Below are 15130 nucleotides of genomic sequence, written 5' to 3' on the forward strand. Positions count from 1 at the left end.
CGTGAAGGATATTAGATACATGAAAGTCATAACCAGATCTAGAAAGCGTAGGGGGATCAGTCCCAGGTTAATTGTACATGAAGTTCGGATGCAAACCGGAGCTCACGTTATTTCAATTCAAACTTTTTCTCTGAAACGAGTTAGATAGTTGATCAACACGACTTTAATCTTAAAGTATGATGTACAGGGACAAGTTACTACTATTAATTTGAGATGGAGAACTATAATGAAATAAAATAAAAATTCAGCTTGGCATTGTGACCATGTCACAATAAATAATTGCTTGTATGATTTGCAATAATTAAGAACATTATTAAAATCTGAATTCATATCGTCCCAATTAGTGTAATGTGTGACTTGTGCACTTTTATATTAGTGTCCACATTTATTTTCATAATATTTATAATATATGTTAACTTTATCTTAAATGTTATATTTTCTAACATGTTATTAAAATGTAACATTACAAGCACTTACATGCAAACTATTTGAGTTGTAGAAAAGAGAACCTTCTCGTTTTTCATTTTGCAGAACTTTACTTCTGCTCTGTAAGGATCTTTCACAGCTGTAATCGTTAATCATAGAAATTACAAGAATTATTAAATAACTGCTAATAAATTTTAATAATTTTCATAAGACAGATTTCTTGAAGTGTTTAAATATTACAAATAATATACTTTATGACAATAATTTATACAGGACACTGCCAACATATAAACATTGTTTAATATATCACTAAACATTGCCTCGGTTAACCTACCTATATTGCATGCCATACAATTTATACGTTAAAAGTAATATATTTATAAAAATAAATAAGTGGTGGCCAACGAAGTCCTGTATATGCAGTATAAAACTTATGTGAGACGACTCGGTAGAATCTTGATTGATAAGATCGCTGGTTCTCCAAAGTGATAACTTTATTGCTTCGGTCATCCAGTAATATAACGTTTTTAAATAATATCAATATATACTGCATGAATGAATATTAACAGATAATTAATTTAAATAGTTATGATTTATGAAAGAATCGTTCAGCTTTAATTAATATTTTCAGTATTAAAGCGAATTAATAAAACATATAATTTGTTCGGATTATAAAAAATTTCTATGGTCTTTCCAGCAAGACACTTTTCACTAATTTTTGTGATTTTGTCGAATATCTCTCAATTTTTACACCTGCGAGTAAATTTTAAGTTCTTGCGGATCTTGTCATTTTTCTATAAGAACTAGCGGCAAGCTGAGTTAGTTGTCACCAGTTTCTCAAAAAGGAAAGGTCCTCTCCAATTCCTTCACAACACAAAAATCGTTGTTGGTACCTCAGTAACTAAAGCCACCGCCTGCTCCTTAAATAATACAGGCCGAGCATCTCCTCCAATACAGGAATATCGTCATCTCTGACAGAGAAATATAATTATTTCCAATAGAGGAATATATCACTCTGACACTACTGTGACTGGAGAATTGGCACCTTTTCGATGTTGTATCAGAATGGCCTATCCTGTAACCTAACTTCAAACAAAAACTATTTGCTGTCACGGCTTCTGTGTTGAACGGGACAAAGCGGTGTTATCCTGATGCGGCATCAAAGAGATGTCAACTCTCTGGTCACAAAAACATCGAAGAAATTCATTCGTTCATTAGTTTATACTTAGAAATCAATTAACTTTTTAAGTACTAATAATTATTATTATTATATAATTATTTACAGTCAATATTTTTAATAGATTTTGTAAAATATCAGATATTTTTTTAAACTTGCGGGCATTCAGAATAAAAAAAACAGTGAAAATCCGTCTTAATCTGAAAAACAATAACAAATATAGAAAAAGGAGGAGCAGTTTTGTGTGCTGCAATTTGCAAAGTGGGGATACTGTATTGAGGTGCAAAGTGAATTCTGTAGTTGGTTCAACAAACTGCTAGCTCATAATATGTAATTGTACGGGTGGAACAAAATTTTTGTAGAAGATAGTTGCATATAAAAATGGAAAAGAACCACAGTCAACAAATGTTAGATGAAAATGTTAAGCTTATCCGAAGTTGCTTCATATGAAACCATACGAAATCCACAATACGAACAAGCATTAAACTTGAAATTCTTCAAAGATCAGTATAACATGTTCAAAATTCTAATCTTCTATTATGGTTCCCTGGAGCAATGACCATGGATGTCGGTTCTTTAAAACTTGAGGTATGGAATTTTGTGAAAGCAGGACCCTTTCGCAAAATGGTGATGCATTGCTTAGAGTTAGAAAAATTTTGATACTTTGGATTATGTAAGAGTTCGATTGGTCAACATCCAAGGAAAAAATTTGTTTTCATACAGAGAGCAAGTGCCTTGACTTGCCTTGCATTAAATTATCAATAATTTCTTCAATATTCTGAGGTATGGAATTTCATACCTGCAGGAATGTGAGGAATGGAGTCTTCCATACCTTCCATAGTAGAAATGACATTTCTGGCAATGACTAAGGTAGCTGCAACTTCTATGGTTTCGTCTTCACGCAGTTCTTAAGTATACGCCATACTCGTAAAAATAGTTATGACAACGCGACTGTTTTTTCAGTGACATCAGAATTCACTTCGAACTTCAATTATGGTTTCATACTACAAAAACTGCAACACAAATAATGACTTTTACCGTGAGCCATTATTACTTTTAATTACTATTACTTATTATTATTAAGAGAATTATTTAAGACTACAGTAGAGCGTCGTTTATCCGAATCAATGGAGGACTGGGGTTGTTCGGATAACTTATTTTTCGGATAACCGATTATATACGAAAAAAATATATTAACCTATCCCATGTTGAAATGTTTCTCCGTTGCGTGTCGCTTCGCGTTGAATTTTCGTCAATATTAAGCTTAACGAAAACTTTTTAAAATAATAATCGTTGCTATTGTATCGTTAAAAATTATTTTTTTTATTTTGTACAAGCAAAATAAATATATTGAAAAATATAAAAACAAAAAAATATATATTTTAGAAGTTGATCTACTATCAAAAACGCTTGATTCAGCACGATACACAGTCCTCAGAAAAACACCACACAAAAGTGCCAGTGCTGCCAGCTACAACACACCCAAAAAAAAAAAAAAAAATATTGGAGTAGCGCAAGATATAGTCAAAGATTGCAGTGCCACAGCACTAGCAAAAATTTAAATTTGCCGACTGGAATGCTTTCGGATAAACGACGCTCTACTGTAGTAACAATTCTTACTTTAGTTGTTATAAATCTCTGTTAACACTGCTACACACGATAAAATAAAAACATGGTAAAGATATTGAATGCATATACAAAAAGCAAAATATTAACAGTATAATTAAAATATTTAAATATTTACAACATTACTTGAAACAACGTATGTAAGTTTACTATAAACAACTAGCTAAGTGTCTGTAACACTTTGCTTTTACAGCGAATAATTTATGTTTTTCAGAACATACATGCGACTATTATTGAAGGCAAAGTATTAACGGAATAAATTTAATAACTACTTTTCACTTGAATATTATTCAAAGAACAGTGCGAAAAACCGAAAACACTCGCACTGTATTTTAAAGTACGAGAAATATACGTAAACCAAGCTAAACTGAATGTGCAATTTTTCAGTACATACAGCGTTACTACCAAAGAGCTCTGTATACCTTTTTTATTACAGTACGTTTACTAATGAAAAGCTGTATATTATAATATACAGTATACGATATTATTATTAACTTACCCCACTGAAGAATATTTTCTATATCTTCTCGATTACATGTACTCGGTATGCAAATATCCATACGATATACATGTTCCGCAAAGTCAGCCATTTCAAGCACTTTATTCAGCAAATGCGGTTTCTGCAATTAAAAAAAAACTATACAAGTTGGCCTTCCAAATTAATTGTAACTATTAACATTTCGAATATTAAAACTTACAACAAATTCTCCGATATTTGTAAAGATTTTTCTAGTTTTATTGTCTTCTGGCACATCAATAAATTTATACGAATTAAATCCGACAGTTAGCGCACAAAATTTCCCATAAATCGAGTTTATAGTTTTATCTCTTTTGCTGATTTCATTGTCTTTAACTTCGATCTTCAGGCATTGATCGTAATTTCCGTGGTACCAGAACTTTCCAGTAAATATCCCCAATGGTTTCCCAAAAGAATCAATCACTGAAAAATTCGTGTTAAAACATTTATTATTAAAATTTATGCTAATTTTTGTATTAATTAAACAATTTTCAAATCAAAAATATATTATAAAAGCTACATTAATATCCACATTTTCTTACTACTTTGTATACGAAATTAATCTTCCGTTAGTAATTCTTTCTTAGATATACTGAAAGTATATTAAATTATCAACGAAAATCATTTAGCAAATGAAATTTCATAATATAACTCCTTATGTGGTTCATTATTCTTTCTGTCTTATAAATTCTAAAAATGTCGTTTCTTGAAAATATCTAAAATTCCGCAAAGAATAATAAAATTAAAATATATTAAAGTGAAAACTTCAGGTAATTTATTAAAGTTAAAAAGGAAGCAGCTGAAGAAAAATCTGATTCAGGAATAAATTGGTAATAAATTTGAAGCATTTGCAAAGAAAATCTTTTTCAAAATGTCCACATTTTCGTATTGTAATAATATATATTGGTTCAAATATATAATATACTAATGTACTTTTTTTCTAAACCTCCATTATCTTTACAAAAATTCTTACATTTGTACAGGTATAATTATCAAGGAAACAAACATACTATGTAGGGCTGTTTGTTTTTATACATTTCAAGCTAATTTCGTGAAACTGCTAATTTCGTGAAAGTTTGGAAATATTGACTACATTGATGATGTGAAAACTGAGTTGGCAAACAAAATATTTCTACTTATGTTTTGTGTTTGAAAAGACTCTTTACCATATTTAATTTTGAGAAAATCTAATGGCATTAATATGTTGTATAATGCTGCGAAGATCTTTTAAAACATTCTTGCACAGAAAACCAAATTTCTTAAATTTAATACTTTTGTGCAATTTCAAATTAGGTTTTACTTTACACTCTTTTACTTTAATTACTTTGGTTTCGCATCTTGTCAGCTCGATTCCATACGTTTGAAATTTTCAAATCTATTCTGAAATTGATCAAAATATTTTACACACCCTCAATGTACTTACACGTGGATTTTGGATTCCTTTTCTCAACTTTGAACAATGTGGAGAGCACTCGAAGCTTCTGTGAGATCCGACACGTGAGGAAACCAATTTGTTTTTCTTTCTTCTAAATTATAACAACTGTAACATATTTTGAATAAATTAATCACTTTAAAAAGAAAAACAAAAACCCCATCGTCAGAAAAACGAAATCAACTATTTCCCTTATATAAACATATCAGTATCAAATTACAACTCTCTCCTTTAACGTAAACATTCGACCATCTAACAATAGCAGTCGTCTGCAAGTCTTAATGTTGACGATTAACGTCCAACTTCGACGATTTATTGCAGCCCGGGACCACCTTTAATTAACCCCACACCTGCTAAAACAATTGGTCAGCTGACTAATTCTCCCATAGAAAAAAAGTATAAAAGACACCCTTCTTCCCCTCTCGGGGGAGTCGCTGATCAGAAGTCGATCAAAGTGCATCAGAAGCCGTCTAATCTGGCCATCTCGTCAAAACCTATCCCGAACCCATCGGACCTGTACCAATTTGCCGACTTTGCTGGAGAAATATAACCCTGATTGACTCTCAGGAGGTATGAACTTGATTATAAACTCTCTCTCCCGTACGTGTATTAGAAGGAGTCGTGTAATCTTTAATGTCCTTAGTCAGTAAAATAAACTTCTGTTTTGTTTAGAATGGTGTTTTTTACTCGACTGTACATCGTCTTATCGTCGACCCTTCTGACTCTCCTCCACTCGCATAACGCGTAACTGAACGTAACGTCATCCTCGACAAGAAAGTAGGTCACCGACCTGTGGCTATATCGGAGAGGCTTTTCCAACTTCCCTGGCGGCTCACACTTCGATTGAAACTTACTGGTGTGGATGAAAAAATACCTATTCATCTCGTTGAGCTTTTTAATTCTAAATTCATTTTATCATCAGCTATATTTCGTAAAATTTTTAAATTATCTGAAAAACTTTTGCTCCTTTAATTCTATGATGAGGAAACCATTAACGTCTGTAAACAGTCTTAATTCATCTCTCAGTACATAAAAATACTTACGTAGAATATTTCAGATTCCTTTACCATGAAACTCACAGTGACACAAAAGAGTATGCTTCAAAGTAACGGAAAATATTTTTAAACATATCTGTCTACTTTACTCTAACCTTTGCTTTTTATAAAATTAGCAAACTTCTCATAACTTTCATTATATTCACGATCTTTAGAGAGTATTCAATTTTATACAAATTAAACATTGTTTGTTCATTAATGGTTTTTGAATATATTCAACCATTTTTACTTTACTGGATTTGCTATATATAACAGAAAGAACGTATGGCGATTGGCCAAAAAGTGACCACCAATATTTTACATTTTTGGACTCACAAGACCTTGAAAAATAGAATAATACAAAAAATTCGGGTTTTTTTCACCCTTTAAATTTGTATGTTAGTGTGTGAGGGGCACAATTTCGTTCACCATATTTGAAGCTTAATAACTCCTGTCCGTTTTGTCGAAAAGTTCTAAAATTTTTCATGAAGGTTTGTGTATTAGGGAAATTGACGATATTAGATTTTGATGTAAGGTGAGTGGGGTGGGGAGATAATGGGATTCGTGTGTTATATCGGGTCAGACTTAAAGACAATTTTACTGCTTATTAACAAATACCATTTTTATATAAAATCCATCTCTATCCTTAAAATTAAGCTTTTCACTTTGTAACAATTAAAAATATAGGGGAGATCGGGGCAAGATCAGCATGTTAAGCTTTACTTAAATTTTGTGTAATAAATACTGCTGTAAACTAAAAAAAAAGCTTTGCATATTGTCTATTGGAATGTTACCTTACTACAGAACTGGTTAAAATCAGTTTGGAAATAAAAATAATTAAAATAATTACAACTTTACAAAAAGAGAGAAATTGACGAAGTTGCCCCGGGTATAGGGGCAAGATCGGCAACTTCTCTCTTTTTGTAAAGTTGTAATTATTTTAATTATTTTTATTAAAGTTGCCCCTGGTATAGGGGCAACAGTAATGGGGCAAGATAGGCACGTATATAAAATTATGTTATTAACAATGTATAAGTTGGAATTCACTATTAAAACAAAGAAATACAAATCCAACACCCATTTAATATTATTACAACGAAATGCAAGTTCAAAGACATATATACATGAATAACAAATGCAAACATGTTTTCATTTATCATCTGTTTGATTTTTATCCTTTGCTTCTAATGTGGCTTTATGTTGCCGATCTTACCCCGCTAGTCATGATTTCGAAACATTAAGTACAACCCTGAGAACAGAATGCCAAGCCACGATCTGGCCACGTGAATAAGTTGAAGTTACATCCTTCTAACAGGAAAAGTAACTTTCGTTATCATGGAATTATAACAAAACCTGCCAATTCAATATAAATGGAAAAAAAATATTATATGGAATTGAACGAAAATGAAAATTTGCTTGATAATTCAACTACGCTTGTTGGAGAACAATAAAAACACTACACTCAACAAGCCACCAATAAAACTCAACTGCCTAACCTATAACCAAAGTCTCCTTTTAATTTGTTTTTTAAAAAAAGCGCTTGACAAACTTGCCCCGCTTGCCGAAGTTGCCCCGATCTCCCCTAAGTTTTTAATAATAAAATATCGTAGCAGACGCTGCCACACAAGCAGTTTTAAATGTTGCCCGGAAGGGTAAGAAACTCATTGTAATATTTTTCTTATCTGCTTTGGTCTCTAAATCTGTTCTAAGAACTGGTTTGAGTTACAGATTCCATTAGATAAATAGGCTTTTTAAAAAAGTATTGTCGTTTTAATAATATATTTGAAAGATGATTTTGTGTCTAAACAGTTTTCTCTATATAGATGTAAAAACTGCATATTTTTTAGCTTGTATAAAGATCAAAGTGAATTAATTGAAATTAGATCGCCACCGAAATTTCGTTTTTTATCAAGTTTATCTGCATTCCTGACCTTCATATTCGTTATTTTCGACTCACAGAGTTTTTTTTTCCATTGACCTGGTTGAAATTGGGTCAACAAAGTTAATTATGGAATAAAACAGTTTTAAATTCTTTTTCTAACTCAAATTCAAAAGATTTAATTTGAGATAGTATTTTAATAGGATATGCATTGATTTGTTACTCTGAAAGGTAGATAAACGTGATAAATTACAAAATAGTACAGTTCGATAGCCTTTTCTTGATAGACATTTTTATTGAATTTTGGGAAATTGTGTTGATGATGTGAAAAGTTCTAGAAGCTGTAGTTGTAAAAATAAATTTCATTTAAAAAGCTAATTGAACCGGTGTATTGTTATCATACAGAACAACACAATAAGAAGCAAAACACAATGTTTTCTGAAAAATGTATGTGGTCTTGAGAATGAGCCATTATTTATTGTTACATAGTCAAAATGCCGGGTTGCAACTTTTAATCGTACTATTAATTTATCTAACTTAAAATATATGCTCTCCACCATAAATTGAGGTGGAGAGCATAGTTTGCCCATATACATCATACTTTCCCTTTAACAATAGATCGTGCCACTCATCTATTTAACACCTTTCAAGAAAAATATGTGAATTGAAAGAACGTGACTTCCGGTTTGCAGCAAAAGTTCGTGTACTCTTAATCGGGTCAAACTACCGCGAGTCTTTCTATCTCTTCTCTCGACTTTCATACGTGTGACATCTTTCTCGAGATTAAGAATTGGCAGCCAGACAAAAGTAAGAATTCATAGGTTTACAATTTTTTCAAATTACATCTGAAAATCAGAATATTATCATCTGCTTATTCACCATCTCATCCTCAGAAGAGTGTGTTCGATGGTGAACAGCATATGAATGAGCCCTCTACAGTTTACTCTGTTATATTTGACCGATTTCACGTATGACACATTATTCAAGCTTCTAAAGCAAAAAACAATTTTAATTATCTATCTGATCTTCATTATGCTGTATTAAATAGTGTTGAGTAGATGCTAAACATGTAGATCCTAGTTCATGTTTGTCATTAATATGAAAGATAGGTCATTATTAATATCATTAACTTTTACAATTTTTTAACTATTTGCAGTTTTTTATCATAACTATTTTAAATTAAAAATGGTTCCCTGGTGTATTTTCTACATTACATAATTCACATATTTTATGCAATTTAAAACGTAACACCTAGAAAGTAAAATCCTTCTATCGAACGAACTCCCTCCAATTACTTTTATAAATGTCACGTGAGAACTCCCACAAGCTCGGTTACGTTTTGTACTCCTATGCCTACAAACATAAAATAAATATAACTATAATTGTACCAAAAAATATGTTATTATTTTATTAATATAATAAAAAAATTAAAAATTTATCTTATGCATTACACGTATTATATGTTCGAATTTTCAGTGATCGAAAGAAAATTCGAAATTAGTAATTGCTTACACGTTATGTAATCACTATTTCGAAGTCCGAACTCACATTAATTTTTATCTTTAGATTATTATATGTTGTATTTTTCTCCTTACAATTTACTTTCATTGTAATTTTATACTACGGATACAGAGTAATTTTAAATGTTGTGATTTAATGTTTATTTAGAATATGTATAAGATATAAATAATACTGTTATATCATAATTTTGATTGTTTTTATAGAAATTTATTTTGCTCTTCTTTTATAATGGACAGGTATCCATTTTATTAATATATTTTTTTTTATTTAAAACTGTTTAAAGTTTACTGGTTTTACAATTTATGTGTATATTTTAATATATATTAAAATCCAGTTGCCACTTTTATAACCGTAACACACATAAAACTTTTGCCATCCAGGTAATATTGTGTTCGTTTTAACTTTACATATACGTTGTAATGTTTCGTATCAGACTGATGTAAAGAGAAGAAATGAGATGATTATTGTACAAAAGGCATAACCTCCGGAATTAATAAAGCCAGTATATCTGTTTTCGTTGTTTGTTCCTGTGTGATTCGTTCTGTCAATCAATTTAATGCTTACACCTAGTAATTAAAATCGAAACGAAAAGGCAATCTAGTACAGATAATTGTGCTGCAATTTGAAAAAATTGTAGACCTGTAAATTTCCACTGTCGGCTGTCTGTATGTTTGTCCGCTGTCTTTTCTTACTCTGGAGAACGGAGTAAAATATTAGAAAGAAAAGACCAAACCTATAAACCATCGGGATAGGACCCCCAGATATAACAACTTTCAACGAAAACCGAAAGTCACGTTTTTACAATTCAAAAATTTTCTCCTGAAAATACTCAGATGATTGGCGTGACTCTCTTCTTTTCAGGAAAAGTATGATGTACAGAACCAGGACACTACTTATTGAGATGATAAATGTATAACTTTTCTGTTGGCCATTTATACCTTTTATATACTTATCAATGCATATAGTGTACAATATGACATAAGAGTTCTTTCTTAATGAAGAGTATTGTTGAGTACATCCACAATGGTATTGAAATGAATACAGGTTCGTAGGTGTCAGTAAAAACAATACATTATATTGAGAATGATATTTTTGAAAATTCTTTCAGGGGTTTGAAAAGAATTCGGGTTATTTTTGTACGTATGGATGTCAGTGTGTTTGTATGTGTGTATTGTGTGTGATGCAATTTTGTTCTTCCTATTTGATGTTTACTGTGCATTTATAAAAATGTCTGAATTTAGCAGGGAGTTGGTGTATAAGGAGGAGTTATGTTATTAAATATTGATGTTTAAACGTCGATAGGGGTTGGGAGACAAGGAGGTCATATGTTATGTCTAGAGTTGAACTTAATGACGATTTTACTGGTTATTAGCAATTACAAATTTCTATAAAATATTTCCGTACCTTCAAAATTCAATTTTTTGACATTCAATAGTAGTCAATAATGTAAGAACATTTAAAAAAGTAAAATATCATAACACATAGCGCCACTAAAATTTAAAAAATTGCCAAGAATGTTAAGCAACTCGTTGCTTGATCTTTTAGTATTTTAATTGTATACTTTTAAAATTAATATTTTGTTTAGTTTCACTCTTTAATAAAAATATTTCGGCATACATTAATAGAGGACAGGGTTATCTATACAACGATTTAATTCTAATACTTATTTTAATACCAATTTTTACAATTATAATTATAGTAAAACTTAATAACATATATTTGGTACATCAAAATGCGACTATATATATATATGTATATAACCGCTTATATATCTATTTGGTAATTATGTAAATTTAAATACTTTAATTTAGAAACAATAATTACTTACATTTTAATGCCCAGCTTTTACTTTGCTTTAAATCGTCCAAAAATCGCATCCCACTTTCAATACAAGAGCGAGAAATATTTACTTCTTGAGTAATTTTCAACAAAACAGGAAGCATCAATCGAGCAAAATTACTCGTAGCATAAGTAAATACATCGTGAAAATCATTTATGATACGAGCAGCTTTTTCTACGTCATCGTAAACTGCACTTATCTTTGACTCAGATGAATCTTCAACAGTTATAACATCAGCAAAGGGAATTACGAAAACGAAAACAAGGACAAGAATTACGCTATTCATCCTTGCTGTAAAATGACTCCACATACCACTGCGTGAAATTGAAATACTGTAAGATGTAGTTTTTTTATGGAAATATGTTACTCTTTCGTGAATGTAAAAGAATTTAATTAGATAAAGCAAATGTTCGGCATGGAAATATAATAAAAATGTGCATTTATAATCATTCATTTATCTCTAACTTGAATCTCTCTTCGTATTAAACTTCAAGGTTAACAAGAAATTATATTAAATTCCAAAATTAGCAGAGTATATATTTAAAAATTTTATTTAAACTTGTTTTTTAATTTTTAATTCCATTTATTCCAGTTTATTTCTGGCATTATTTAAAAATTTATAACTATGACAAACGTCATTGTTCATTTACAGTTATAGTAAGAAAAGAATTTTTACATAATTAAAACAGAAAAATTTAATTTTTCTTTAGTTCTGTCAAAAGAGATTGTTTCTGATGATTAAACCTGAAGAAATTGAAATAGAATTACTTTACTCCATACATTTTACTTGTCATTATTCACAATTTCCTTGAAGACTTTGTGATACGAATAAAAAATGCGTTGCAAGAAATTAACATGAATTTCCCATGAATTTTACATTCTTGCACTGAGACGGCCTTGAAACGACGAGCCATAAAAAATGGACTTTTTATTCTATATGTTTGGATGTTAATTTGGTTGGGGAGCAGAATTTTCTACAACTTATTTGAAGCTAAATAACTTCTCAGACTTTTGTCGAAAATTTTTCAAATATTACAAGAAAGATGGAAAAGTAGGGGGATTTCTGCTATTAAATTTTAGTTGTTAAAGGTCGAGGGAGTGAGGAGAAAATGCAGTTCGTGTGTATCTCCAGTAAGGTCGGACATAATGACGAGTTTACTCGTTATTAGCATTTAAAATTGCTATTTTATATAGAAAAAAAAATTCTGTTTTCTATATTAAAATGTTTTCTATATTTAAAATTTTCTGACTGTTATATATTACAGAGGGAAAGCATAGCAATTGGTCAAAAATGACTTTGAAGTTATAGACATCTTTCGGACTCATGGAACCTTTACAACGTCGATAAATGCCAAAAGAAATTTGGGTTTGTTCTGTATGTATCCATGTTAGTCTATGTCTGTGGGGGAAGCCCCATTTTGTAAACCCTGTTTGTAGCTTAATAACTCCTTTTCGTCGAAATTTTCTGAAAATTTGCAGGGAGGTTTGTGTAATAGAAAAATACATTGTTTAATTTTGATGGTTAAATAGCGTACAAATGTACAGCATTTAACCATCGTTTCCATTCGTACACCATTGTACGAATTTTGATGGTTAAATGGTTTGATGGTTTGATGGTGTACGAATACAGCTGCTACCCCTTTTATGTATAACTGTCAAAAACTTGTCAGAAATGTAATGCAGACGTTCATCACCAAATGACGTCTTATCGGAAAGTCCGTTTTGTATCGTTGTTTGCCATTTACTAGCGCATAGTTGAAAATGTTGTTAGGAAATTCTTACAAAATAACATCTTTTATATGTTGTTTGCATAATTGCAAAGACAATGATTATTGAAAAAAACAAAAAGTAAATTTATTTACAAAACAAAAAGATTTAGAATTATTTCAAAAATGGAAACCAGCGTTTCCTGAGAAACCGAGAGTTTTCGTTATGAAAAAGTAAATTTTAAAAAAGCGTTAGAAAAGAAATCCAAAGAGGATCTTACCACTTGAAAAATTTAAAATAAAAATTGGATCGACATATTAAGAGGTGTATTTGGGAATGTGATGAGATAATTGATTAAGTTTGTGCATTTACAGATATATTAGAATGCATAACATATTATGCCAATGGATTGTAAAGTTTGTATTTAGATAATAACCAAAGGTGAAAGTAATCATCCTGTGACACAGTTGACTAACTTCAAAACGAAAAGCAGATTTATATAATCAAACACTTTTTTCACCCCTTACCCAAAGTTATCAAACAACTGTTAAAAGACAGCATGATTTGTGATGGCATTTTGAATGACATTGCGGAAACACTCAGAATTTTTATTATATACAAGAATTACTGTACATTCCCTGTAACATACTCGTTTTAATGTAAAACACATAAAAATAAAATAATAAAATATTATGTACTTCCAAGTTTAAGTTAATTTTCCAAACAACATAAAACGAAAGAGCAAGACATTTCAAAAGAAAAACAAAAATATTTTCAAATTCCTTTCTGAACAAAACTGTTTATTAATAATTTTTTGATATCTTTATATTATTGAGTTTACATTGTTCAAATGATCCTCTGTTAACAATTATTCAATACTAAAATTTGTCGCAAGAAAAAAAACTATATGCCAAAATTACTGTCAAGTGCATACAGAATAAAACTGTTCGTAAAGAACACTTCAAAACAACAGATATCTTTAATTAACAAGCGTTTTAACTATTTCGACAAGAATAAAGGAAATCTATTCTTATTGCCTAGTATGTAATGATTTACAATGTTGAGAAACAGTAAACTTCTCAAAGTAAGGACAAAGTCTTCACTACCGGTAGATGTCAGTCATTAACAGGTTATTTTGCGTCACAGAACTTTTACGGAAACTAAATTAAAAAGTAATCGACGGTTTATGTACTTAAATTACTTTAAATAGCTAAAGTAATACATGATATAAATCTTTTTACAGTATGAAAATGTTTGTTTAATAAAAATTTTTAAAAAATTACACGTCTATTCTGTTATTTTACGTAAATTTCATTAATTTTATTGAAATTAACTGAAATTAAAGAACAATTAGCAATTGTATTTGTTTTCTAATGGTAAAAATCTTGTAACGACAGTTACGTAAATTTCCCGGCTTTATGAGTTTTTACTGTATTTTAAAAATGTTCATATTCTTAAGAAAATATAAAATTGTTTGTGGCGCCATGTTATAAGACTTATTGTACAAAACTTTTATATTTTTAATTACTACAACATAGCAAAAAGCTAAATTTTGAAGGTAGAGATGAGTTTTATAAAATAATGTAAATGTTAATTACGAATAAACTCTCTATTAAGTCCTACTCCAGTTGAGATATTGAGATACATCACGCACTCTATTTCCCCACCATCCTTACTTTTCACCACCAAAATTTAACAGCATCAATGTACAGTACTTCATATACAAGCCATCGTACCACATTTCGATAACATTAAAAGTGCTCAGCAAGTAAACACATAAATTAAAACACCTTAATTTGTTGCTGAGAAATATATTTTAAACACAAACGTTTTTAACCTGATTAACAGGCCATCCTCAGGTCTAAAAAAACGAAAATGGAACAAATACGTTCCATGTATACAATATAAATATTTAAATCAAAATTTAGAACAAAAAGTTTTAAAAATATATAGAACATTTTGAAACAATAT

At 30.1% G+C, this 15130-nt stretch overlaps 1 protein-coding gene across 1 annotated transcript; it reads right to left on the reverse strand.

Annotated features, from left to right (window-relative positions):
- Positions 1-477: 477 nt before the first annotated feature.
- Positions 478-11806, reverse strand: LOC111637154 (the record flags this gene model as incomplete). The annotated part of the gene is made up of 4 exons (XM_023382575.1): positions 11441-11806; positions 3928-4169; positions 3729-3849; positions 478-565 (listed from the first exon to the last, which is right to left on the reverse strand). Coding segments are annotated over exons 1-4 (773 nt in total), but the record flags the coding sequence as incomplete, so codon positions are not given.
- Positions 11807-15130: the final 3324 nt, after the last annotated feature.

This window comes from Centruroides sculpturatus, unplaced genomic scaffold (genome assembly GCF_000671375.1).
Source record: "Centruroides sculpturatus isolate CEXI.00-Female unplaced genomic scaffold, Cexi_2.0 scaffold1026, whole genome shotgun sequence".
In the NCBI taxonomy this organism is placed as follows: domain Eukaryota; kingdom Metazoa; phylum Arthropoda; class Arachnida; order Scorpiones; family Buthidae; genus Centruroides; species Centruroides sculpturatus.